At 40.3% G+C, this 26,192-nt stretch overlaps 1 protein-coding gene across 3 annotated transcripts; it reads right to left on the bottom strand.

Moving 5' to 3' along the window:
* Window positions 1–4,044: 4,044 nt before the first annotated feature.
* On the bottom strand, window positions 4,045–24,635 carry C3H5orf63 (chromosome 3 C5orf63 homolog). Of its 3 annotated transcripts, none has more exons than XM_028530687.2 (4): window positions 24,506–24,635; window positions 10,611–10,731; window positions 5,340–5,396; window positions 4,045–4,685 (listed from the first exon to the last, which is right to left on the bottom strand). In XM_028530687.2, the coding sequence occupies exons 2-4, from the start codon at window positions 10,722–10,724 to the stop codon at window positions 4,506–4,508; spliced, it is 351 nt and encodes a 116-aa protein (XP_028386488.1). In that variant the 5' UTR covers window positions 10,725–10,731; window positions 24,506–24,635; the 3' UTR covers window positions 4,045–4,505. The 3 variants fall into 3 exon arrangements, with proteins under 3 accessions (XP_028386488.1, XP_035876600.1, XP_035876601.1); XM_036020707.1 differs by lacking the exon at window positions 24,506–24,635 and adding an exon at window positions 13,009–13,622; XM_036020708.1 differs by lacking the exon at window positions 5,340–5,396 and having other exon boundaries at window positions 24,506–24,609.
* Between the last annotated feature and the right edge of the window lie 1,557 nt (window positions 24,636–26,192).

The following is a 26,192-nucleotide window of genomic DNA, read 5'->3' on the forward strand; positions in this document are numbered from 1 at the left end:
AAGCAGCACTGTAACCAGGAGCAGCAATATGCAGTCCCACAGTCACTGTTTATTCCTCCTTTTGAAAGCTCCAGATTAGGGAAAAAAGGAAAGGAAAAGTTATACCATTATTTCCTTTGGGAGCAGAAGAAAATAATGATGAACTTCTTGGGTCAAAACCAGTCTTTATATAAAAACCAATTGATCTCTGCCAACATAATTTCAGAAATAAAAAGTAATTGTTGCTACAAATATCACATGAAAATGACTATGATAAGTGACATAACATTGTCTGATGCTTATCAATGGTGTCGTAATCAAACCACCTTTTAGATGCTGTGTTTCTAGCTAGCTGCTGTGCCATTTGCCAGCTGTGGACACCAGAGGGGTTGCTGAAGGTCTACAGGATGCCTGTCACATGACCCTCTCAAAATAGAATTGATATGTAAATTTATTAAAGATTTATAGGTAAGAAACATTAGGCACATGTACTTAATAGTCTGAATACAGAATACTGTCAGAAAGCACCTTTATTCATGTCTCCCAGTACCCCTATAAAGTGTATTCAGTGGGGGAACTTGTTTACAGTCAAGTTAAAACCAGGTAGTCTCAGGACTCTCTTGAGCATTCTCAAGCAAGAGAAAGTCCCATCTTCACTTCAAATTGTGTTAGTGCATTAATTCATATGTCATAATCAAAACTGGGAGCTTGGTTCAAAATTAAGTCTTACCCTTATCACTGTGAGAAGCCATGTACAGGGAGGAAGGTGTGGAAGGGGAAGGTCTGTCTCTCCTTGCTCTTGGCAGCTTCTGATTCTTCTAGGATTGGGACAGGGGAAGAAAGGAGAAGAGGGAGAGGAGTGTTGTCTGCTGCAGTTTTAAGATGGCCTCCAGCTTTCACAGCCTGGTAAACATTTAAAGCAGACCACATCTCAGAGAGGCTTTTGTGGGTTCTTGGGAGCTTGCACTCATAGCTGGTGATGTCTCACGTGCAGTTCCCTGGATTTAGGCAAATGTGCTCTCTGCCTGAGCAGACACTTACTTCCTCAGCCCCTAGGAACCTAGTGTTTTCCCTCTGCTTCCTCTCTTCTAAGTCTTGGCTGCACTTAAGGCTGCCCAGCCAGCTCTTGCTCATGACCGACCCAGATCTGACCCATAAAGAAACACACATACCCATCCTTCCCCTCATCACACTTGGAGCAACAGCACCTCCCCTTCAGTCTGCACCAGAAGTAGCTTGCTAGCTCATCTTTCACATGATGTGCCAGAATGGAGCTGAACCATTGTGTTCTTCTACAGCTTCCTAAGCTGTCTAATTAGTCCCACTTATATCCCTTTCTTTTGACATTAGGTGACCCTAACCTTTTACTTTGGTGGAAACTGAGAACAGTTTTCTTTTAAGAAAAACACTCCAAATATTCTCTCTTCAATCTCCAACAATTCTATGTGATCTAGTCTTTCCTTTGGGATATAGCACCTATTGTTTTGGTGCCTCAGCTAACAGTTTAGTTTTAACACCCTGTAAGTATAATGGGTTTTTGTTTACTTGTTTAAAATTCTAAGGTCAGAAATTTGTTGTTTGGATGAAGTCCTCACACTTCCTGTATACCATTGTCATACTCAGGCAAGAACTGCTCCAAAAGAACAAACCTCCAGGGTCTCTGGCCAGCCCTGTTTTCTGAAGGGAACCAATGACTCTCTCCCCCTTAGCTCATCAGACCTTGAAACTCTTGGAACTTTTCCAACTAGTGGCCCAGGAGGGCCAGCAACCCCAGGACACAGGCCATATAGCCCTCATACTGCCTGGAGGAAGAGGGTAAGAGGAAGGAACACAGGGCACCCACACACACTGGTGGGTGATCTTCTTTATGGCCCCCTCTTCCTGGCTGTATTGAAGATGTGACCATCCTGCAGGGCTTCTAGACAGGACTACAGAAAACAGAACTGGGTTTCATGTGCTTACGGACTCGAAGGACTGAGAAAGCCTGGAGCAGGGAGGCTAGATATGCCTGAGGAATCAGGATCTAAAAGGGCTGACTCTAGGTGAGGCCAGGAAGCAAGGGAGAACACCACTGCAGGGGAAAAAGCATCACACATTTCTTGAGGTCCTTCACAATGTGCACACTAATTGATCTTTTCAGTCTCACCCCCTTTACTTTTCTCCCCTTCTCTACAGCCACACAAAACCACCTTCATTTTCTAAATACGCCATGCCCTTCCATACTTCCCTTTTTCATATGCTATTCTTTCAGGACGGAGTGCCCCCCTCACTCTCAGTCCCCCTTCCATTGCTTCTATTCGACTGTCAATACCTAGTTTGTCTAGTTTTCTATGAGGCCTTCCTGCCACTTTCCCCATGTGGCTGCTGTACCACTTTTTACATGTCTCAGTTCTGGCTCTCATGCCACTTCATTGCAGTGCTTTATTAACTCGCCTCTCCCTGCTCCCCGACAGTCACTGAGTGTCTCTAAGACAAGGACTATGCCCTATTCAGTCTTGTACCCCAGTCACCTACAATTGTGCTTCAGTGTTGCAGGGACTTCTATTTCTGTGTAACAAGTTACCATAATCTTAGCAGCTTGAAACACACATGTATTATTTCACAGCTTCTAAAAGTCAAAAGTCTAGGCATGGAGTGGCTAAATTCTCTGATCAGGGTCTCCCTGAGCTGAAATCAAGGTGTTAGGCAGGGCTGTGATTCTCAGCTGGAGCTTAGGATCCTCTTCTAGGCTGACTGATTATTGACAGATTAATTTTCTTGACAATGTAGGACTGATGTTCCCATTTTCCTGCTAGCTGTTGGCCAAAAACTACTCTCAGCTCTTAGAGGCTGCCTGCAGTTTCTTGCCACGTGGCCCCACTAGGCAGCCCACAACACAGATGTTTATTTCCTTCCAAGCCGGCTGGAACATGTCTCTTTGATTTCCTTGTCTATAATCAGCCAGAGAGGATTCTCTGCTTCTATAGGGCTCACCTGATAAGGTTGGGCCCAACCAGGATAGCCTCCCTTCCGCCACACAACATAGCGTGATCACAACAGTGTGTTTCGTCATGTTCATGGGTTCCGCCCACATTCACAGGGGAGGGAATACACGATGAGGGTTCACTGGGGTCAGTTGTGCCTACCACAGAGCTCAATGAATAGTCATAAAATCAAATAAGATGTGTTCCAGAAATATGTAAATTATAAACACTGCTACTCAGTTAGTTGTAAGTTTTTTCCTCTTCTCTTAGAAGGCTTTCAAAGTTACTTCCTAATATGTGTTGGATCCAGAATGGCTGATGATACCTTATGTGAAATAACATGATACCCCTGCCCTGAGCCCAGGTAGTACTGGAAATCTGGAGTGGGTGGCAAAACCTGGTTGGTAGCTGACTGACTGTGTGACCTCAGGTTAAGTCCCTGAAACTCTCCAACTATCAGATTTCCTCCTTATGTATAAAATGAGGGAGTTGGGATTAGATGATAAAAATCTAGGATTGGCCAGCTTTAATATTCCATGATTTCTAACACTAATCATGTTGATCAAATTTAAATCTAACCAAGGGACTCACAATGTCTAAATTCATTAAAATAGTTTACAAAAGGATTTCATTATAAATGAAATTACAATGATATGATTTTAAGAGGAAAAGGCAGTTTTGTTTTTAAATGTACCTACTGCTATATTGGCCAAACCCAACTAAATATAAATAAGAGTATACAACTACATTTTTAATCCTTTACATAAAATGGTTAAAAATATTTTATCTTTAGATGACAAATCTGTCTAGTTATGGTCAGAAGTGAATTTTCCTTAAAATATTAAAACCTGATAAAACAACTGTTTTATCATAAACTTAATTGATAACTGAAAAACTATCAAAGGCAGTACTCAAATGTTACAAATAAATTCACTGCCAAGCATGTTGAGATTCTTGTATACATTTTGGGGGTTTAAGGCTTTCTTTCATGTTTCTCAGATGAAGCCTCTTTGGCTGAGATTATTTTCTTCTACCCCCCAAAATGAGCTCTAATTTTAAATAGGTATTATTAAATTCCACGAAAATAGGCTTCATGCAGATATATTTGTTAAAATATCCTTTTATTGACTGTGCACAGTTATTAACAATTCACATTTCACTTTATCTACTGAGAGGAAGAGCGTTTATTCTTTCATTAAAACGTGAAGCCCTTAGGGCAGCAGCAGGGATGCAGAGCCTCCTATAAACGACACTGTCCAATGAATGTGAAATGTTTCCATATTAACACAAAGGAGAAAAATAAATAAAACAAATGGGTTTCTCCTGCCTTCCACCATCCCCTCCCTGCCAATATACTCCTCTTATTTTATAAAATGTCAGAAGGTAAATAGTTCCCACACTGGTACTGACATCAATCAGAAGAGGAATGCCAACATTTATCAGCACCACTAAGTTCAGAACGTCGTTAGGGCTGTGTGACAGTGACAAAAGCAGTACGAGGCCATGGCCATTTCCTCAGGAAGATGCCTGCTGGACAGCGAGGGTGGAAACTCACGTGGGCTCTCATAAGCCTCCAGTACCTTGCTGCTCAAGCTTCCGGAGCTGTTTTTCAAGTTTTGAGATGTTTACTCGATGCATCATCAGAAACTTGCCATTCAAATGAAAGACAGGGATGTCAAATTTATACCTCTCATACCAAGTGGAGTTTTCTGGCAGGGTGATGTCCACCTCCTGTAAAACAAACTGAAACAGAGGCAGACTAAAGCTCTACATTTTAGAAGACATGGAAAGATGTAATAACTTCAGTGACAAACTGATTCCCAGACTGGTTCTAACGCTCAGAGGTTTTTGTTGTTGTTGTTTGTTTATGTGAGTTCCAAAGTGATCTAATGTCCCTGATTTCCACAACTTGACTGATTTCATTATATTCCCTAACTCCTGATTGTACTACTTTTCTGTTTATACATATTACATTCAGCATCCGGCACTTCTTAGTTCCAGATGAAATAAAGTGTGTCCCCACTGGGAAGCTTCCTGAGAATTGGGAAAGACATGTTTTGGCTTTCAAAGTGGTTTGCTACAGGAGAACATTTCCGTGAAAATATCAAAATAAGAGAAAGGAACAGGGATGAAAGTTTTTAAAAAGCACGAATACTGCACCTGCTAGTTAACTTTGACTCATATTAGAGTCACAGTAAGGAAACCAGTACTGCTCGAAGTAAAACACTTATGTGTAATGAGTTTTATGGAAATTAGCACTAAAATCTCTCTTGGAAAATTAGAAAGAAAATTTAAATGAAAAATCATTTAATCTCTTTTCCTAAAGATAGGATCCAGATACCTTATATCACATACACTATCCATTCCGTATACATAAAGCTACATTGTACTAATTACCCTGTTTTTATAAGGCTCCAGAACTTCCTTCGCTTCATCACAAAGGGGACAGGGATCCTACAGGAAGAAAAAAAATAAAGCCATTAAACCCAAAGAATGGCATGCAGGCTGACAGAAACCACAAGAAGCAGATTACGCCTATTTTAAAGGACTGTGTCTATGAGGGTAATTATACTGTTTTATTTCCAAAGTAAAACACTGTCATAGAATCTTATAAAGACTTAGTATTTTGTGGTAAGTGGGCTTTCAGTATTTTTCAGTTGTTTTGTTTTGATTTTTCTCCATAAATCAATCTATCTATAATAAATTTAGGCATTTACATTTGTTACACACTCATACACACACACACAACATTCGGAACATATATGTACACATATGTACATAACAAATACATATAACTTCATTAGATATTTATTACAGATATAGAGATACATATATACATACACACACACACACAATACAGTTAGGTGCCTACATTTTATGTTCCTGGCTTCATGTAAAGGATATCTGGGAAGATTATTTTTCACTGATCTGTACTCCAAGGAGTGCCTTCCTGGCCTCGCGGACATCACCAGAATGGCTAAAAGTCTGTTTGGAATGAGGGGCACTGAGCTTTGCCAGCCGTTTCTCCTAATCAGTGCACAGGAATAAACCCACTGGGATGGAGTTAGGTAAGTGAGCCTCATCTTTAAAAGGGAAAAATATTTCAGATGATGGTTGTACCAGCTCTTGAATGTTTTGTCTGTTTCTCATTACAAGTGTCAACAATAGGTTTCCCAGATAATTCTCCACCTGAGAAGAAAGCAAGTTTTAGTTGCCTGTTGTTTGTACTCTAACCACGTAGTGAAGTCTGTCGAGAATGCTGCGGACCGTTAGCAGATTTTAAAGGCTTCTCAGGCCCTGAGTCTAGGAACAGGAACTGCTGTAGGTTCTGTTGCATGAGCTCAGAATAGACTTGACTTTACTGATGCTCATGTAAAACCTGCTTTTTAACATGAAAGGAAAGACCGGCTGTTACATAAAAGAATGGCCCTACCTCCGGCTTACCTCACAGCTTTTTTTTAAAACCAGGATTTAGTGTACACTTATTATTAACACGTGGAACATATAATATAAAGATTTCATACTGAATAAATGATATTCACTAAGCCAAAAAAGGAGGAATTTACATCAAGTTTTAGCTGCATTGTTTGAAATACAAATATGCAGATTTTATCATTGAAAAAATTTCAATTGTGTTTCTTCATCAGGAACTTTAACTGAACCTAGAACTTTTTCACACCTCCATTAGAAAGAAAACAAACATCCAGAAAAAAGTGAACTGTAAGTTGATTGGCTGCTGAGAGAGCAAGGACTTTTTATAAAGACCTGTATAGCATCATACCAGAGGGGTGATGTCTGGTAAGAGATTAAATAGCTGTGTCTTGCCTTGTGCAGGTCGCCAGCTTGTCAAGGTGTAGCTGAGAGGGGGACCACACTGTGGGGATCCAATGGCATGTACAATATCATATACATATATACACATGTCCAAGGGTATGTGCAATGTACAACTCCAAATATATACATACGTGGCAGCGCAGCCACTGAAGCTCAAGGTTAAAACCAGTTCTAAGAGGTGATCTCAGGGTCGGTTATTCATATAATCAAGGAGGAATGAGGTCAGGGTGTTATATGTTCACACATAATACTCTGGGGGAAAAGGCTTTTTTTCCCTTCTTAATGTTTAACTAAAAACATTTTTAAAAGCTTGCTGCTGACCCAGGGTTTTTCTCTTGTTTCTCTGTGAGACATTATTGTTATTATTACAGTATGTTTACCGTGTCAGATGTACAGTATAGTACATGAAAGGGTCTATACTACACAGCAGAGGCCTCACAGTGAGTAGGGTTTGTCTATACCTGTGAACTTCTTGGGTCCTGCAAGATTGTGAATGTACAACAATAAACCATACACACTTCAGCAGTCACATTTTTGTCCTTCAGCGTATTTTTTTTGTATTTTTCTTTCTTTGTTTTTTTAACCATTGAAAACAGTTATGAAATGTGGTATCTTGTTGATGCAAGGATTAGGAAAGACATTTTTATTTTACTTATTTTCCCCCAAACTCACTGTAAACAACAGTAACTTTGGTTAAAATAAAAAAGTTTATGTAGTCACAACTTTGTCTTCAAACAGGGCAGCATCCTGAGACTTACAGCTTATTTTGAAATAAGGAGCCACATCATCAAAAGTCAGTTTTCTGCCCTGACTGGTGTAGCTCAGTGGGTTGGGCATCATCCCACAAAGCACAAGGTCACCAGTTCAATTTCTGGTCAGGGCACATGCCTGGGTTGCGGGCCCAGTCCCCAGTAGGGGCGTATGTGAAACACTGATCAATGTTTCTCTGCCTCTTTCACCTTCTTTCCCCTCTCTCTAAGAATAAATTAATTTAATTTAATTTAAAAGTCAGTCAGTTTTCCTTCAAAAGGGTCCTCCTGGCCCTATTTCCTTGTTCAGAGAATTAGGCTCATGTTGCTACTGTTAGTATTATCAATAACCAGATTGTGGACAGTCTGTGATGTGCTGAGATAATTATGTTGACATTTTCTGAGAAAGTTTCAAAAAGTCAACATAGGTTCTTAAAACAAGAACAAGCTAAATTGCAGAAGCACCAATTTACCAACATTTTGCTTTTGTAGTAAAAAACTTTAGTAGAGCTTTGACCAGGTTTTTTTGTGTGTTTGTTTTGTGTTTAAAACCTGGTGTCTGTCCATGAAGTCTGTGCAAATTATTGTGTGTGTGTGTTTATGAGGAATAGTTCATCAAATTTTAAAATGCTCTATGAACTGAAAAAGGGTAAGACCCAGTGGGCTGGACCACTCAAATACCCTTGTCCAGGATTTCCCATGGCACCAACAGAGCACTCATTTACTCTAGCCTGGAACTGTAGTGGGCATTTGCTCCATTGGTTGTCTGCCACCCACTCCCCTTTTTGTAGCCAGAATGCAGTGATCTTGCCTCACAGGAACTGCTCTCAGCTTGTGGTTGACTTCATCCCTGAAGAATCAAGGGTGGAACACCTGACTTAGCCTGAGGCAATCAGCACATCCTACCCTTTGGCTAAGTTGGAATGGCTCAGGGATCACCTGATCAGAGCCAATAGATGGCTGGGAGGCTATTGTTGGAGTTTCTGTAGATACCCAAGCTGTGAGATATGGGGCCACTGCAGTCACTTGAGAGAAGAGACGAAGTCAGGACAGATTTAACCCAGAGGATGTGGAGCTGAAGAGATTGGCAATATGCTTAGTTTCACAATGAAGCTATTCCTGAAACCAGACCAACCCATAAAATCCCTTTTTTGTTTAAGCTCCTCTGGGAAGTACTTTCTTTTATTTGTAACTGAAAAGAGGCCTAATTCTCTGCTCTTTCTCTCTCTGAATTGTGAACTCCAGAAGGTGAGAGTGATATTATATGCCTAATGACACAGATCAAGTGTTCAGTACAAAATTTAAGCTGATTGGAAGATTAGTGTGGTTTTTTTTGCAGATGTTTTTAGCTCACTAGGTGTTGCTCAAGTTGAAAAATAGTGCAGAATAGTTAGGCTGAGTGCACACCATTTGCCTTAAGGGATTATTTTTGTGGTTAATTCTCACATGCAATTCTCATAGACACAGATGATGAAATAGTTTTGTCCCATAGTTTCCAACAGTGAAATATATACTTCCAGATATGAAAAGTAGTTTAGAGTAACTCTTCTCAATGAGAAATTAATTTTTAAAAACCTTCTAAGCTTTGTTATTAGATAACCATCAAATATTTTCAAATTGTTAAAATGTCTGAAATCCAAAAAATCTGTTAAACACAAAACCTTTTTTTTTGTTTGAATTGCAATGCTATTCACTAAAGTTAATTCTACTACCCTGCACTTTGTGTCTTTTTTGATTGTAAGTCACACAGAGTAATGTTAACTAGCAAAAGAAAACCAGTAATGCTTGTATTATAAATTTCAGGGGGAAAAGCTCTTAAAAACTTTAAACTACCTCTATACCTCAAACCTAGTGTCAGGAATAAGAAAACAAGTACAGTTGATACTCATTATTTGTGGATTCTGTATTTGTGAGTTCACCTATTTACTGAAACTTATTTGAAACCCCAAGATCAATAGTGGTGTACTTCTTGCAGTCATTCACAGCCATGCACATGCACAGAGCAGAGAAAATTTTGAGTCACCTCAAGTGCACACTCCTAGCTGAGGCTGAACAAGTTGATGCTTCTTGTTTTAGCTCATACTTGTAAACAAGCATCCTCATGACCTACATAGTGCTGTTTTTGATATTTTTGTGCTTTTTGTTGTTGACAGTGCTCAAGGGCTGTCTAATGTTTCCAAACACAAGAAGGTTATGATGTGCCTTATGGAGAAAATATTGTGTTAGATAACCTTTGTTTAGGCAAGAGTTATAGTGCTCTTGGCCCTGAGTTCAACATCAATGAATGAACAATATATATTAAATAAGGCATCCTGAAACAGAAACACACATAAAACAAGGTTGTGTACTGATCAATTGACAAAAATGCTCTTAGGGGAGCTCAAATGAACCTAACCCTATTTTGTCCCTAGGAGCAAGGGTTCAGTATTCGCTAATTCAGTGTTTGTGGTGACATTTTATTTTTTACATTTTTATTTTATTATTTTATTTTTTCCTCACCCAAGTCCCTTTTCTTGTATTGCCTTTAGAGAGATGAGGGAAGGAGAGAGAGGTAGACAGAGAAAGAGAAAGACAAAGAGAAACATCAATGTGAGAGAGAAACATTGATTGGTTGCCTACTGGTGCATGCCCTGACTGGGGACTGAACCCGCAGCCTGGGTATGTGCCCTGACTGGGAATCGAACTCACCACCATTTGGTTTAGGATGATGACACTCCAGCCAACTGAGCCACACCAGCCAGGGTTATGGTGACTTTATTTAACATAATTTTCACAAGTAACAAGAATTGACTGAATTTCTAAATGCCACATTTGTAAACATCATATTATAAACTGATCTTTCTTTGAATGTAGATGACTCAGATGACTATTAAATACATTGATTTACCCTCTAATTGTGAGAAAATGAGGCATCTGGGTGGGAGACAGAGTTACTACTGTTGTTACTGAAACTGAAAAACTGAGGAGCAGGTTGAAGAATGTTTATTCCTTTACTTTCCATTCAACATTTTTCTTCATTTTCTTCACCCAACAATTTTAATACTTCATGTTTTTAAAGCAGTACTTTTACTTTTTCACTCTGTACCTTTGTGAATAAGGTCAGCACAGGCAGAACAGTTTTAGAGGCAGAGAGATTTCTCAGGAAGGGTCGAAAGCAGTATTTGGCAAGTTGCATACTATTTCCTTGAAACCAGAGCATCTTACTCCTGCCAAAAGAAAAACAGACCAGTAAACTTATGTGCCCTAGACTTTGATCTTATAACACGAACAATAAGCCACAGCCTGTGATGGAATGTGAAGACTTCAGAATTGCTTCTTGAAGTCCAGGAGTAGCAGAGAGGCCCAGATGTTTAGCAAGTCTCCACCAAGTCTCCACATTAACTGTATTCCAAACAAAACCAAATTCAGGACGGGAAAAAATCCATGTTTATAGATTAGCTGTGCACCTAATCATTTGGTTTCTGTAAGCAAACTGTATGGGTTTGTTCATTTGAATACAAAATTAAGTTTCACCTGCAGATTTTGCCAGCATTCTGATGATCCTCTAACAGGTGGACATTTCCTGAGATGGTTTTTATTCTACAAGATCTTATTACCAAGCATTCACCAACACCCACCCACTATCACAGTAAAGGTAATGATAAGTAAGCAGCCCCAGTCCCCTTAACCAGATGAAGGTTAAGGCTATCATTCATGAGATCCCTGCCTTTCTGCTGCAGGAGGCGGGGAAACACAGAGTCGTTCCTAGAGGAACTATAGACTATAGGGGAGAATGAGAAACAAAAATTACTCAACTCTTTAAGAAGCATTTTAAAAGGAGATTGACATAATTTTTGAGAACATACACAAACGTGCTAGTGTTTCTTACTGGAGACATTCCAATAAAAGCAGTTTTATAAGAGCAGCATGTCAAACACTAGGATTTGAAGCTCCCTCATCCTGCTACTTTGTTCGACATAAGATGCCCTACTTATTCCTAGGTTTCCACTGAGCCTCCAGCTTTTTCCTTAAAATTACAAATATAATCCCACTTTTAAAACACATACACACTATTTTTTATTACTTACCAATATTCCCAAGATGAATTCATTCCTGGAATTTTCATAACTTCACTTTATCTCTCCAACTTCATCTATTACCTCCCTCCCTCCCTCACCTTTTCTTGCAAGTTGTAGCCACAAAGATTCTCTTTCTGTTCCTTGAATGACCAAAGATTATTTTTTCACCAGGATCTCTGCACTTGCTGTTCCTCTGTATGAAAAGCCCTTAAGTAGCTTCTCCTCATTTGGCCTGGGCTCATGTCACCTCTTTAGAGGTGGCTCAGTGACTGTCTTACAATTATTATTGGTCAGCCCACCACTCTCCTTCATGCCTTACTATAGTTTTCTTTTATCCTCTATTATCTAAAATTATTTCTTTACCTATATGTCCCTTTTACTATAAGGTGAGTTCCTTAAGAACAAGTACTTGTTCACCTAGTATCTCTAAGCATCTACAATTAACCTGGCACATAGGAGGGGTTTACATTATTTGTCTGAATATTAAAAATATTGAAGAGAACCTTTCTCCCCCTCTGAACACTCTCCTCTAACCCTGACCAGATATTCAGTGTGCACAGTAGTCACAACGTGGGCTGCTCTCATACCACAACTAAAGGTTAGTGCTCCTCAGGTGTCCACGGAATTGTGGGTGAGGGTGCCGCAGCTGGTTCCAATCCCTTCACCACCACCTAGAATTTCCCCTGGCTCTGCTCCATAGCACGACTATTAATTACATGCTAATCTCTACTGGTGACCAGGCTTCTCAGTGTAAAATTAGTCTTACACTCATTTCATTCAGAATTATATGACTTTAGAGAAAAACATCAATCCATATCAAACTAGAATAAAGACCATACATAGGACAAATAGATTTGATTCTAATCTATGAAAACAATAGTCTTTCCTTTATTCTTAAACCCTTAGTCTTCTACTTCTCACTCAATCTTCCTGCTAACTAAATGATCACGATAATGTATAAAAAAAGGAATGTAATGAGAATTTTGCAAGGATCTGCTACCCAGCATTATTCCAAGGTGGAAAGTAGATCTAAATAACTTCACAATATCCTGTGCCACTCTCATCTAAGTGTGAAGCCCGGATATACATATTTTCCATAAATTCAGTAGAATCAGCAACTCCAAAAGGTGAATGTGGTTGGAGACAACAGGTGCTAATCATGGCGTTGTCTACACAGAATATAAATGAGGGGGAGAAGTAGAATGTTAGCCATGTTTATACTAGGTAGAGATTTCTGCATCATTGGTTTTGGGAAGGCCCTATGCCAAGAGCAGCATACCCTTACAGGGTATAAAGTTAAGGAAGCTGTTTTACATGGAGAAGAAAGGAAATTAAAAATTAGTTTTGTTATAGTAAAGGCAGAAAGATAGCCCTTGGAAGGAGAAGGATTGGCTATCTATGACAGTAATGAGAGACTATACATACCCGGGACACTGAACTGCAGCTATGTTTTTGGTGGAAGGATTTAAGATTTATTGATATCTGCCTGGTAAGGAAAGGAAAATTTATTACTTTTACCTAGCTGAGTTGAGACTGAGGTGTTAAGACTTAAAAAAAAAATTCACATTCACAATGGAAATCTGCTTCAGTATTTCCAACATGACAAAACACAGCATGTGGTCTTGGTTGTGCCCAAGACAAATAAAGCCTGTCATCGTAAACAGTTGCTATTCATTCCAGATTTGCTGGAATATTTGTTCAACCAACCCAGAGAGCTAAGTAAAGTCTTCAGTGATGTTACAACCATTCTATTTAAAACCAGTTCTTTTTTTCCCACTGTTCATTTCCACTTCCACTTTTTCACAGGTATTTAATCACTTAAACATCGCATATTTGTTTACTGAGAAATGCATTAGCATTATGTAATTTTACTATCTGCATATTTTCCAAATGCCCCAAGGCACATGCATTTTACCACATTATTCAATTAACTTATATCTTTATATGATAAAATTATATTAGAGTCTGATATAAATAAAAAACTCCATATACCTCACCTAGACAAAAGTAAGACATTAAGGCTAAACTTGTGAACACTGGAGTCCACTTATTTCTAGAAATACAAAGTAAAATGAAAAAACAACACACTCCAATTGGAATTCTATAATACTGTATTTTTCGGACTATAGGGCACACTTTCCCCCCAAATTTGGGAGGAAAAGGGGGGTGCATCTTATAGTCTGAATGTAACTTACCTAGCTCACTGTGGGGGCAGGGGGTGGCGGTGGAGTGGGGTCACAAGTTATTAAATATTTTATCACATTTTTTGCTTCAAAATTTTTTTTTCCTATTTTCCTCCTCTAAAACCGAGGTGCATCTTATGGTCCGGTGCATCTTATAGTCCTAAAAATCCGGTACTCTTGTTAGAATATTTTATAACTCTGTAAACCCTTACACCATTGCTGTCAGTGTCACATTCACCTAATCATGTCTTCTTTAAGTAAAATCTTAATATGGGCTACTCTATCAATGTGACATTTTCATTAGTTCTATTATTTTTTAACAGTATCTCAGCATTATAAAAATATTCTGAAAGGCAGTGTCTGCCTGTTAGCTCATGACTAAGAGAGGACAACACCTTTTGATTATGTCATTGAATTTAGTCATGAAATATGTGTCCTCACTACACGGAGGCACAATTTTATCCTTTGTATTTTATTATATGCCTCTGTGATATGAGCAAAAAGAGCTGTGTTCATAATATCAAAGCAGCACAATTGGGTCACCTTTGTCACAGACCAAAAAAAAAAAAAAAAAAAAGCAAAAGGCTTATGACTGGATTTAGAATGTGCCTAAAACAAATTGCACAGCCGAACAATAAAGATGGGAACTCCTGCTGTTTCAAGTCCACTGCCCCTCAGAGGCACATCGCCCTGAGAGAGAAAGGGAATGCTGGCTTTTCGACAAAACTGAGGCTGACTTCAGTGGTCTTTACAGCAGAATCAAGTACAACATAGGGGGAGGACTGATTGGACCAATTCAGCACTCCTTGAAGCAAGATGAAGATAACATAACTTTGTGGCATTTTCTCTGGGAAGCACTGAAGGCATACCATTAAAGCAACTGATTATAGTACAGAAAAGAGCCAGGGTCATTTGAGCCTGTAGTAAGGATTCTTCTTTTCTTGTATGGGATGCTGCCCAGACTATGGGTGCACACCACCTATGTGGAGGTCTTGGATTCTTGAAACACTGCGTGTGTCTGATTAGAAGGGAAATATCATTGTTCTCACTTGAGTAGAGAAACTGACCTTCACTGACCAGAATTTTTATTTGTACAAAGAATCCTTTGGCACACCAAATCTCCAAGCTCACATAATCCTTCATCAGTAAACTGCAGTGTTAGTTCATGTACAAAATCAGAAAGTCCATATAGGGCCAAGTACCACCTTGGTTATTAACAGGTAATGTTGGAGCTTCTTCACAAGAGTATAATGTAAATTTAATGCTGAGCTGACATTAACCAAACACTATTACCGTAGTTCTCACTGAATCTGTGTTCCATAAAGAGAGGCTCAGGGCTTCCATTTAGCCATTTGTGCCATGTGAGTTAAGTGCTCATTTCACATTCATTACCATCTAAGTGTAATATTCCTATTTTTACCCAAATGAATAGAAAGACACACACGCATGTATCCACACACACCTATCAGGAACAAAACCCATTATTTTAGATTACTGAAAGTTTATGTAATGGGGTGAGGTCGCTCTTAGGGACTCATCTGGGTCACTGGCCTCTACCTAATCCAGGAAACAGGGACAAATGAATCCTCACCAGTGCTCTTACATCTTTTTGGTCAGTCAGTTCTGTCCAAACATCCCTTTTCTCAAACAAGAGGGAGCTTAACGTGGATCTTGGCAAGTGTGGAGCCAAGACTGACAAGGAGAAGCAGCATTTAGGCATACAGCCAAAGCTGAAGATTGAGCAGATGCTTTAGGATATCAACATCAAGGGGCTAAGCAGGACTGGAATGAAGCTACAGAACGGAAGCCAGGAGTAGAGGGTGGAAGGCTTAGCCTGGAGGGGGGCCCTCACTTACTGGCATGGGTGGGATCTCAGGTACTTTCCCACACCTCAGCCCCAGGAGTCTGGTACCTGGCCACGGGCACTGGCTAGGAGGTGGAGCCAGCTCAGACAAGACGTTGCAACAAAGACCCTGAGCTGACCGCCCACCTATGGGTCCCTGGCACACGGCCTCATGCTCTGCTTCATTCTTTTTTTAATTGAGGTATACTCGATATATAACTTTATATTAGTTTCAGCTGTACAATATAATGATTTGACATTGCAACATGATCACTCAGCCCTGGGGGAGCAGGAAACAGCCCTTTACAACACACGTCCACAACACTCCCTGTAGTTTCTACTTTCAGATTTCAGTGCCAGCAGGTTCACCACACAGCGGGCCAGAGAAACCAGCAGAGAATGTGTCCCAGAAATGACTGGTCACAGAAGTGCCTAGAGACAAAACCCCTTTGTATTTCCCTTCGAACTATTACCATGACTGTGGATTTCTACTTATCTGGATGTCTCTCTTCTCATTTGTACTCATTGGGTGCTATGTTAATTTATAGTCAACACACGGCTCTGTGAAAAAGTTCTTTAACTGTTTGAAGTGTGGGCCTTGCCTATCTGGTAAGATTATAGTTTAACTTTTGGTATATAGCACTTACATACCTACTACTTAGTACATTCACTCTTCCTCCATATTCCACACCCTTCAAATCCCCGGTAAATTAAGCCATTTTTTCCTTCATCCTGCTTGGCATTTAGCCCATTTCTTTCCCTCTAAATAAAACATTCATGTGGAGAAATCAACTCCATATGCTAGATACAAGCAACAAGAATAATGGAGAGATGTACTTCATTGGATTCAGGAGAAGGGAGTTCAAGTCTTAACTGAAACAATGTAAAAAAAGGAGAGATTGCAACAGGGACATCCAATGGACAACCTTAAAGGTTATGAAAGAGAAAGGAACAGAAGACTATTGTGGGCTGAGACTGCAGGTGCTTCCACAAGAGGAGGATCCCAAATCACACAGGATTTGGATATCTAAAGAAAGGGGAGGCATCTAAAGTTGGCGTTAGACACAAAGACACTGAGTAGAAATGCTGTGGCCATTAGATGGGAGCCACTGAAGGGTTTGAACAAGGCAGTGATGTGATAAAATCCCTTTCAGAAGATTGATCTGGCAGCTGCAGGCAGGAGGGATGGCAGAGAAAAAAGGATGGGTGGGAAACAGTTAGAGGTCAATTATGACAATTTAGGTGTGGGATGAGGAGAGTCATTCATTTATTCAAGTTATCTGATGTTTCCCATGTATTAGATAATACTCTAGATGCTGGGTTCAGTGGTGAACAAGCAAGCCAGGTACCTGTACTCATGGGGTCCATATTCTAATGGCACTAAAGAGTCTCTTTAGCCCTGGCTGTTGTGGCTCAGTGGACTGAGTGCTGGCCTGTGAACCAAAGGGTCGCTGGTTCGATTCCTAGTCAGGGCACATACTTGGGTTGCGGGACAGGTCCCCAGTGGGGGAACACATGAGAGGCAACCACACATTGCTATTTCTCTCCTTTTCTTTCTCCTTTGCTTCCTCTCTCTAAAAATAAATACAAATCTTTTTTTTTTAAGAGTCTCTTTAATGTCAGACAGTATCAGATAGTGATAAGTAGAGAGGGGAAGAAGTAAAACAGGGTGATGTCCTTTAATAAGGTACTTTGAGCAGGTGTTGTTTTTGCTGAGGCTAAAAAATGAACATCCAAAGGGGGAACATTTAGGGAGAGGGTACAGAAAGTACAAAGGCTCTAAGGTGAGGAAAACCTTGAATTATTAGAAAAAATCAAAAGCACAAAATGGCTGAAGCACAGTAAATAAGGGGAAGAGTGGCAGGAGACAGGGCTCAAAACCAGTCTGTGTGGCTGTATCACCTAAGGCCTCTGTGGACTCCGTTAGGGAATCGAGGTTGTAAGTACAATTAGATTTAGAGGAGGGAAGTGACATGATCTCAGATGCCTTTATAAAAGGTCACTTTACTTGCTGTGTGAAGAATAATTGTTGGGGAACAAGAGTGGTCAGGCAGCTTAGTTGGTTAGAGCATTATTTAGTTATGTCGTGATGGGCTCAACTCTGGTCAGGGCACACACAAGAATCAACCAATGAATGCATCAGTAAGTGGAAGAATAAAGTGATGTCTCTCTGTCTCTCTCTCTCTCTGTCTCTCTCCTTTCCTCTCTCTCAAAAATCAGTAAATTAAAAGAGTGGAAGCAGGGACTCAGTTAGGGAGCTAGTGCAGCAGCCTGAGTGAGAAAGATATGGACTAGGGCAAAAATAGGGCCAACAGGACTTGACAATGAATTGGATATGAGGAACTCAAGATGATGACAAGGACAATCCTGGTTTTGGCCTCGAGTCTCTCGTAGGTGGCAGTGCCATTTGCTAAAATGAGGAAACTGAGGCGGGAAGAGACTGAGAGATGTATGGGGCTGAGCTCAGGGACAAGTAGAGTGGCATATGCAGGTTTGGTAGTCAGGAGAGAAGCCAGAGCTGAAGATAAAAATTTGAGATTCCATCAGCCCAGGATTCGTATTTACAAGTAGGGAGCTAGATGAGACCACTGAAATAATATAGGAAAAGAAAGGAGTCCAGAACAGATCTCTGAGGAAATCCAACATCTAGAAGTTGGATGGAGAGGAGCCAATGACGGAGGCAGAATAAAGGTTAGTGAGGTAGGATGAAAACCAGGAAAGTGTCATCACAGAAACCAAGGGCCAAAAGTGTTTTCAAAATGAGGGAGTGGCCCATTGTCAAAAAGGGCAGTTAGGGCTTGGACTAGAACAGGGGTAAGTAAAGAATCTGCCACAAATCAGATATGTCTGATGTTGCTGCAAACAAATGAAATCTTCTGACTGATGCCTACCCATAAAATGAAATTCTTGTTTGGGTCTTGTTTAATTTAACATCTTAACTAAAATTAGGTATTTCTGATAATGGAGGCTGTGGGCTGGGAGAGAAGAGTAAAAGCAAAAGTTGATTGAGTGTCTTAAGAAGAGATAATAAGTGTAAAAATCTTTGTATAAATTATAGAGCAGAATAGGGTAGAGATGTTAAAGTTAAATAAATACAACTCCCACTAAATCACCAGTCAGGGGATTAATGCACAAATGGTATAGTTTTCTTCAGAGTTTTAAAGTTACTCTTCATATAGAATTTCAGTTGGAATTCATCATGTCTGAAATTCTAAGGGTGCATTTTTTGGAGAGGATTTTGTAAAAATAAACCCCAAAACACAGGCAACTGCCACTAGGTAGTTCAGAGAGGCTGGGCAATTCCTCATCTCTTTAAACCTGTTTTATCTTGACTGTAAAATGCAAGTGGCTTTGCCTTGTCCTCTTCTCTCATTTAACAGAGACCTGGAGAAACCGTGCCCAGTGGCTTTCAGTATCAAGTGTTTTCCTGATCAGAGAAGGGGAAGTCACCAGCAGAGAAAATGCCATAGCAATAGCTCACAACTTCACAAGAATCTGAAGAAGTCTTAAGATGCTAGGCCTTTTCACGAGGTCCAAAATTCATGTGCAGACCCAGGCAGAAGTGTAAAGGTGCTTGCTCATCACAAACTCCCAATTCTAGCTTCACAGTCATAACTGGGAAGCCTTGGCATTAGAAAGGGTGCAGTAGGGAGATGGGGGAGGTGACATTAGAGTGGCCAGGCACTCACCTTGAAACTATTTGAGCTCTTTCTTTGGAAAGGAAGAATAATGTATTATGTAAGAATAGTATTTCTTACTATTAGACACATTTAAACATGCTTTTTAGATGTTTTATTTATCACAATTCCCTTTGAATTAGGCACTGAAGTAACTTTTCCTAATGTCAGGTGTTGGCATCAACCCTTCGTTAGTTATATTATTTAAAAAATGACTTTTAGTGACAGACCCTCATCATCTTGTCCATCTCCTCCCCATCCAGAAGCAGTGCTGTGTTTGCCTAGGCCTAGAGCAAGCTGACGTATATGCAGTGGAAGGGGAAAGAAACCTTTAGTGTAAGCAAGAGTCTGTTTTAGACTCTTTGGGCCTCAGTAATCCCACTTTCCAGATCATTGCTTCAGAGGAGTCTACTCAGTAGTGGGGTTGGGGCACATTATAATATCAGGGAAGGGCTTCCAGAAAAACACTCAACTGAGAAAAATAAATAAAGATACTAATTAAGAACAGTGATGTACAGTTACTATACACTCTCTCTAGCACCCAAGGATCTAAGGAGATTCTGGACTAATTTCTGCTAACATGCAGATTTTGCATATATTACGCCCTTCCCCTTATCCTCAGCCCCACAGACACTGACTCAGGCGTCTGGCCTGGAGCCAGAGAGGCATATTCTGAATTCAGGGTATGCAACAATGTTCAGTACAATTATGACATAATGGCTGCAAAGCTGTTCCTGAAAGCCAAGAAAACCTGAATAATGTGGATGGGTTATATCATACATGAGGGCTTAATAGAGTTTAAAAACCAATTTGAAAATTTCTTCATTCCATAAAGATAGCATTAAGATGAGGGCAAAATCATTCTAGTTCGAGGGATGAGAACAAAGTGCATAAGGAATTATGCAGACTCCTTCCCTCATTATCCTTCTTAACTAAAACGACCCATTCCCTTTGAAGATACCTGATATTTAATACTGACCCAGAAAGAAGGCAATTTTCTTAAAACATCTTAGTGTTATTTGTACCCAGCTAGTAATGCCAGTTTCCCCAGTACTTAAAAAGCACATAATCCCATTTCCAAAAACAACAGTTCTCAGTTCAAAGTCTGTTCATGCAAGCAATGTCTTGCATTTATCACTAACACTCCTTTTCCAATTCATTTGTCTAAGAGGCAAAGTTATCTTCATGACCACACATGACCTGAAAGATGTCCCATTCCTTTTTAGCCATTTTGTGGCCAATGACTGGAACATTTGAATTACTACCTCTAACATTTCCTTGGACTTGTGATACCAACAGTACCTAGGCCCGTGCAGTACTGTGCTCGATCTGAATGTTGGGAACCATCCACTATTGAGGTCAGGCCCTACCAACCCTCAGTTATGTTTTACAACCTTCTGAATCCAATTCTGTTACTTAACAGCTAACACTGATAAAATATTTCGGAACAAGGAAGTGACTTTGGAAATCCCTTTGCTTTATGGATAAAGAAACTAATGCTTAACCAAAGGCTTCCATTCTGCATTTGTTCATTTCTCTATATTTTCTCCCTGAACAATGAATGGCCTATTTTATACATAATGAGATCAACACAGAATTTTCAGAGTTAAGAGAGGTCTCCAAGTTCAACCCCCTTTCTTTAAAAAAAAAAATCTCAGAAAACTTTACATTAATCCTCAGGGTATACCAAATAACAGATACCACATTTGTTTAAGCCTACTTTAAGGATGGAGAGAATGAGGAAAATCTCAGCTTTAGATGGCAGAGGAAAGAGGTTCTGATCTCGAAATAAAAAAAAGATTTGGATTAACTTCATTTTTGAACCTAGAGAACAAAGATGAATTTAGATCTTTTTTTTTTCAGTCTTATGTCCTAAGTTGTCTTAATTTACTGACTTTTCTGTTAAGTAACAGTATTCTTTCTCTTTGAAAATTCCTTCATTCCATAAAGATATAAAGTGTTAAAAATCAAATAATCTCATGGTCTTCCTCCGGATTAAACTAGCAGCCATTTCCCCATTATTTCATGACTAATATGAAAAGTACAGGAATGATGAAAGGAAGTTCATTTATTTCCAGTAGAAACATTCTGGTTTCTGCTGCAATTCCATTTGCAACAGAAGGAAGCAGCAAATACCACATGCCCGCCCAATTACCACACAAAAAACTGTTGACTCAGAACTCCTTTGGAATGTTAACAAAGTAGAAAAGATGATTGTGGCTTTCCTCCAATATTATTTGGACAACCTAGTCTTAAAATAGTGACCGTGCATAGGCTCTCCATCCTTAAGACAGGACCAAACCAAGATATTAGTTCAAACACAGGTCCAGCACAATTAAAACCCCCTTTTCATTACAAATCATAAGCATGTAATTCTGTAACATAACAATACCACACTCAAGGACACCATATGACACTTTAGGTGAAATGTTCCAAATGCTGTCCATCTCGTGCAAGACATTCATGTACCCTACCAACCACACTCCAGCAGGTGTTACTTCTGCCAGACCCTGTATTTGCTCAACATGTGTTTGGGTGAGGAGTTGAGCATGGCAGGCTGGAGGGAGGGTGGAGACAGGGCTGGTGAAGCCCTTCAGCTTGCATAGTCCATTCAAAACAACTAAGGTCCTGCAACTGACCAGATCTTCCTGGAAGACAGTTTGGTGATCATATCTATGGATTCTCAAGTATGCCTTTCCCCATTCTGGGTTGTTTATTAAAGCATTAATAACTGCAGCATTTATGACTGTGTCTAGTAACCCCTTGAAAAGTAATTGTTTTATATTCTTTTCTCTACCTTGCTGCATTCCCAATGATGTTTTCACAATCCTTATAGGGATGCTGTCTTTTCATTTCTGTAGCACATACTGAGTGCAATGTGACAGACACTGTGCCACTTACTAGAAATGTAAGTGATTAAGATATTTTCCCTGCTCTTAAGGAACACACACCTTGGACAGGAAGATTTACAAACAAATAATACAATACCACAGTGATGAAGCCTATAGCAGCAAAAATGGCTGTTACTAGATATTACTGGTAAAATGCTTTGAAATCCTTGGAGACGGGTACTATCTTAAAATAGAAGGTATTTTGAAAGTTTTGCCTCTTATCTCTGGAAACCTTATTTTGGATAAACACTGAAATAAGAAAGAAACTAATGTTTTTATGCCTCCAGTTCCCTGCAGCTATAACTGGGATGGGGAGTTAGAGATATGGAATAATACCTCTGTGAAACTTAGCCAAAACCTTTCATTTTGCATATTCTTCCTCAAATGATTTTGTCCCTTGAACATACTGTGTTGTAAGTGGGGGAAGGATGAAGGAAGCTTGCCTAGACCCTGCTACCTGTGCAGCTACACATCTCTGGATCCAGATGGTTTCTCCCCTTCAAAATAATTGCAAACAAGATTAAAACTGCATGCAGGAACTATTCCAGCTGGCTCTTGGCTTCCTCTGATGTACACTCCTTGAATAAAGCAATGGCAAGATTAGATTTAAAATAAGGAACATTAAAAAAACCTTACTACTTATACCAGATCATCTCAAGGTCTTGTTAACATGTGAAACCTGGAGCCCTAGCATTAGAATAACTGAAGGCATAAGCCAGCTAGAGTATGCACAAAAACTTTAATAGTAAAAATAACTTATTTTGAAGGCATAGCTCCACATAGCTCTGGGTACTTAAAAGAGTGTGATAGAGCCAGGCATCTGGAATAAAATAGAAATACAGTCAAATAAATTCCCAAGCTGGAAAATCCTCATTTCTATTCTGCCATCAATCCACCTAAATAAAACCACAGAACCACATTTTCCTCTGGTGAAGGAGACAAAAAATATTGATCTTTCCTTGGCAGGAGGCTACTACTGGCCACAGCCAGCATGAAGAAAGAAAACCTAGGGAGTCTGCCTGCCTAAATTATCAGCCCAGCCCATCTTAATTCTCATGGCAGGACCTTTCTGATTTCAGGCAATTCCTGAGCAGAGCAGGACCCAGGTCACTAGGCTACAACATTTCACCCAGAGCATGATTACTCCAATATTACTATAAATTCACTATTTCCAGGGTATACCTTTTTTCCCAAGTGTTTTCAATTTCAATGTATACAGCTCCAAATATTGGTAGAGAGTTTCATATGCATTTTCATCAGCTATTTCTCAGGTAGTTACTAAATGAGAAGAATGTGGCCTCTAATAACCACCTCAACTTGCCCAGTGTTCTGTACACTGAGACATGACCCCAGTGGCTGTGTAGTTACAGGAGCCCTGCTTGTGTTAGTAGATGTGCTAGAAAGAATTGGGATCTAACAGATCCTAGACACTCTCCCCGTCCTGGAGGAGCTGAAAATCTTGGGATCAAGCCTGGCCATGCTGTGGATTTTTAAAAAAGTGCTCTAAAATATAGAGTAATATATAGGGCTTTCTATTAAAAAACAAGAATAAAGATCACCGAGGCCAAAATCTCCTTATTAAAGACAGCCTTAGAAATGGGCACTTGCCTATTCATGTTAGTAATAATGTGGATGGGACTCTTCTACCTCTGGACTTACTAAAAAATTGCATGAGCTGATATTTGTCTGGGGTAACTGACAAGGTTAAGTATTTGTTGAGAACTGTACAGTCTCTGATTTATCCTCTCATTTTTCAGCACCCAGAGGGCTGCTTTTGCCCAATAAATCAGAGAGGAAGTCCAGAGAGCACTGGGCTCACGCTGTTCCCTATTGCATCTTTCAACCTTTTGAACCCCAATTAAAGGTCAACATGGCTGCTCAAAAATATTTGTTTAAAAAAAGAACCATCTCAGCGGGCGGCCAATTTAGATTATACTGTCACCTCATAGAAGTTAATTGAATCAATGACGGAGCATCTGTGAATCACTGTAAACAGTATGAAGTTAAAATGTTTTCTGCTTTCTCTTTAAAAGGTGCCTTTTTCCGCCCGTTATTCTGTTCACGTCCCAGAGCGCCATCGCGCGCAAACACACACACACACACACACACACACACACACACACACACATTTATAATCCCCTACACCCGCTCTGGGTGGTTCACGGATTTATGGCTCCCGGTTTAATTAAAGTCCCTCTCACGACAATCCAAACTGCCCGTGTGCGGCGCAGCCAGGGGCTCCTTTGTGCCCTTCTCTCGCCTGCCCGCAGGCTCTGCGCAAGGTCCGCGAGCGCTCGCTGGCCGGTGCTGGGGGTCACTGACACCCACCTGAACCTCCCGCCGACCACGTCGTCGCCGCTTCCGCCCTGCGCTCCGCACTTCCGCCCTAGAAGGCCGGGCGCCAGCCCCGAGCCCCGGGTTTCCGTCCGCTCCGCCGCCGCTCAGACCCGTGTCCACGACCTTCAGATCTGAGCACACCGGCCCGCTGAAGGGTGGCGGCGCCTGGGCCGTTATGCGTGAAAAGAGTGACACCAACACAAAGGCCTAATTGTTAAAAAAAAAAAAAGAAGTGGGGGGTAGGGTACAGAAATGTGACCCGGTGTGTTTGGAGACTATTTAATAACAAGCGTCAGGTGTGCTGTCCAACTTTTTGAGCATGTGCAGTCCAATCTATTTCAGCCCCTTCCTGTATTCATTCACTCCATGTTTACTGTCCTCCTCTGGGTCCGGACTGAGCTAGGTTATGAAGAACACGATTATGTACGAAACTGGCAGTTGTACCCTCTGCAAATTCAAAATTGTTTAGGCAAGTCAGACCTTAGGAAATGATCCTTTAAATAGGTTATATGTTCAATGAGCTTAGGTGCTTTGAAAGGGAAGGAATATGGAACTATGAAAAAATATGAATGTGATGTAGTTAAACAGGTTTAGCTTTTGGGCTGGGATGTGCAGAGCCTGGATGGTCTGGGACCCAGCTCTGCAGGCCTAGAAAGCACTGGTACTGAAGAGAGCTCGGCATGGGCTATGCACAGAAGACTGACAAGTATGGCAGCAGCAGAGAGAGTGGGAGAGAAGTGGAAACAGACTGAAGAGTGTGGGCAGGAGTCAGGCCTTACAGGGCCTTTCAGATTTTTGCTAAGGGTAGCTGAAGGAATTTTTGTTTTACTCTGATTTTGCTTGCATTTGGGAAGGGGGTTGAACTGATCACCTTTCCTTCTGAGGGGCCCATTCAGCTTTAAGATGAGGAGACTTTAGGGTGGGTGAGAGCCTAGTACAAGCAGGGAAGGCAGGAGGCAGCTAAGTAGTTCAGGGGTAGGTGTGGTGGCTTGGATGCTGGTACTGGAAATAATGAGAAAATGATGAATAATGATAAGAGTAATACTCAGAGTTAACATTTATTGATTGCTTGCCAACAGCTTTACACACATTAATTTGTTAAATCCTGAGAACAATCCTATTAAGTATTCTTAGTACCATTTTACAGATGAAGAAATGGAGGTTTAATAACTTGTCCTGGTTCCCAAGGCTAGAAAATTCTAGACCAGAGGTTCCATTTCATGCTGTCTGATGCCAGTATCCATGAATTTACCACTAACACTCAATATGTTTTCAGTGAGTTTTTAAAAAGATACAAACCAAGATCAGAAATAAAGCCTTTAAACAAATCACATTGTTTATGTGACATTGTTAGAGGACACATCTAGAAAGTAGAGTTTTCAAATTCCTACTTTATCACTCCAGCATTTGCTGATAACAGAAGAGGGGATTTCGTGACTGTCAACTGACTACCTGTGATTATTTTTGAGTTGATACACTCTGATAAGACCTAATCTTTCAAGGGTAAAAATAAGTCAGTCCACTAAGTGCACTCCACCTAACAGCTGCTGATATAATGTCACTAAAGATGTTATCTTGGGTCTAGTTATAAACACCTCTGGTGGAGCATGCATAAGTCACATTTTGTGGAGTGATAGAAAAGCTTCCTACAAATGCAACTCCATATCAGCTTCCAAAT

This window comes from Phyllostomus discolor, chromosome 3 (assembly GCF_004126475.2).
Source record: "Phyllostomus discolor isolate MPI-MPIP mPhyDis1 chromosome 3, mPhyDis1.pri.v3, whole genome shotgun sequence".
NCBI classification, from domain to species: domain Eukaryota; kingdom Metazoa; phylum Chordata; class Mammalia; order Chiroptera; family Phyllostomidae; genus Phyllostomus; species Phyllostomus discolor.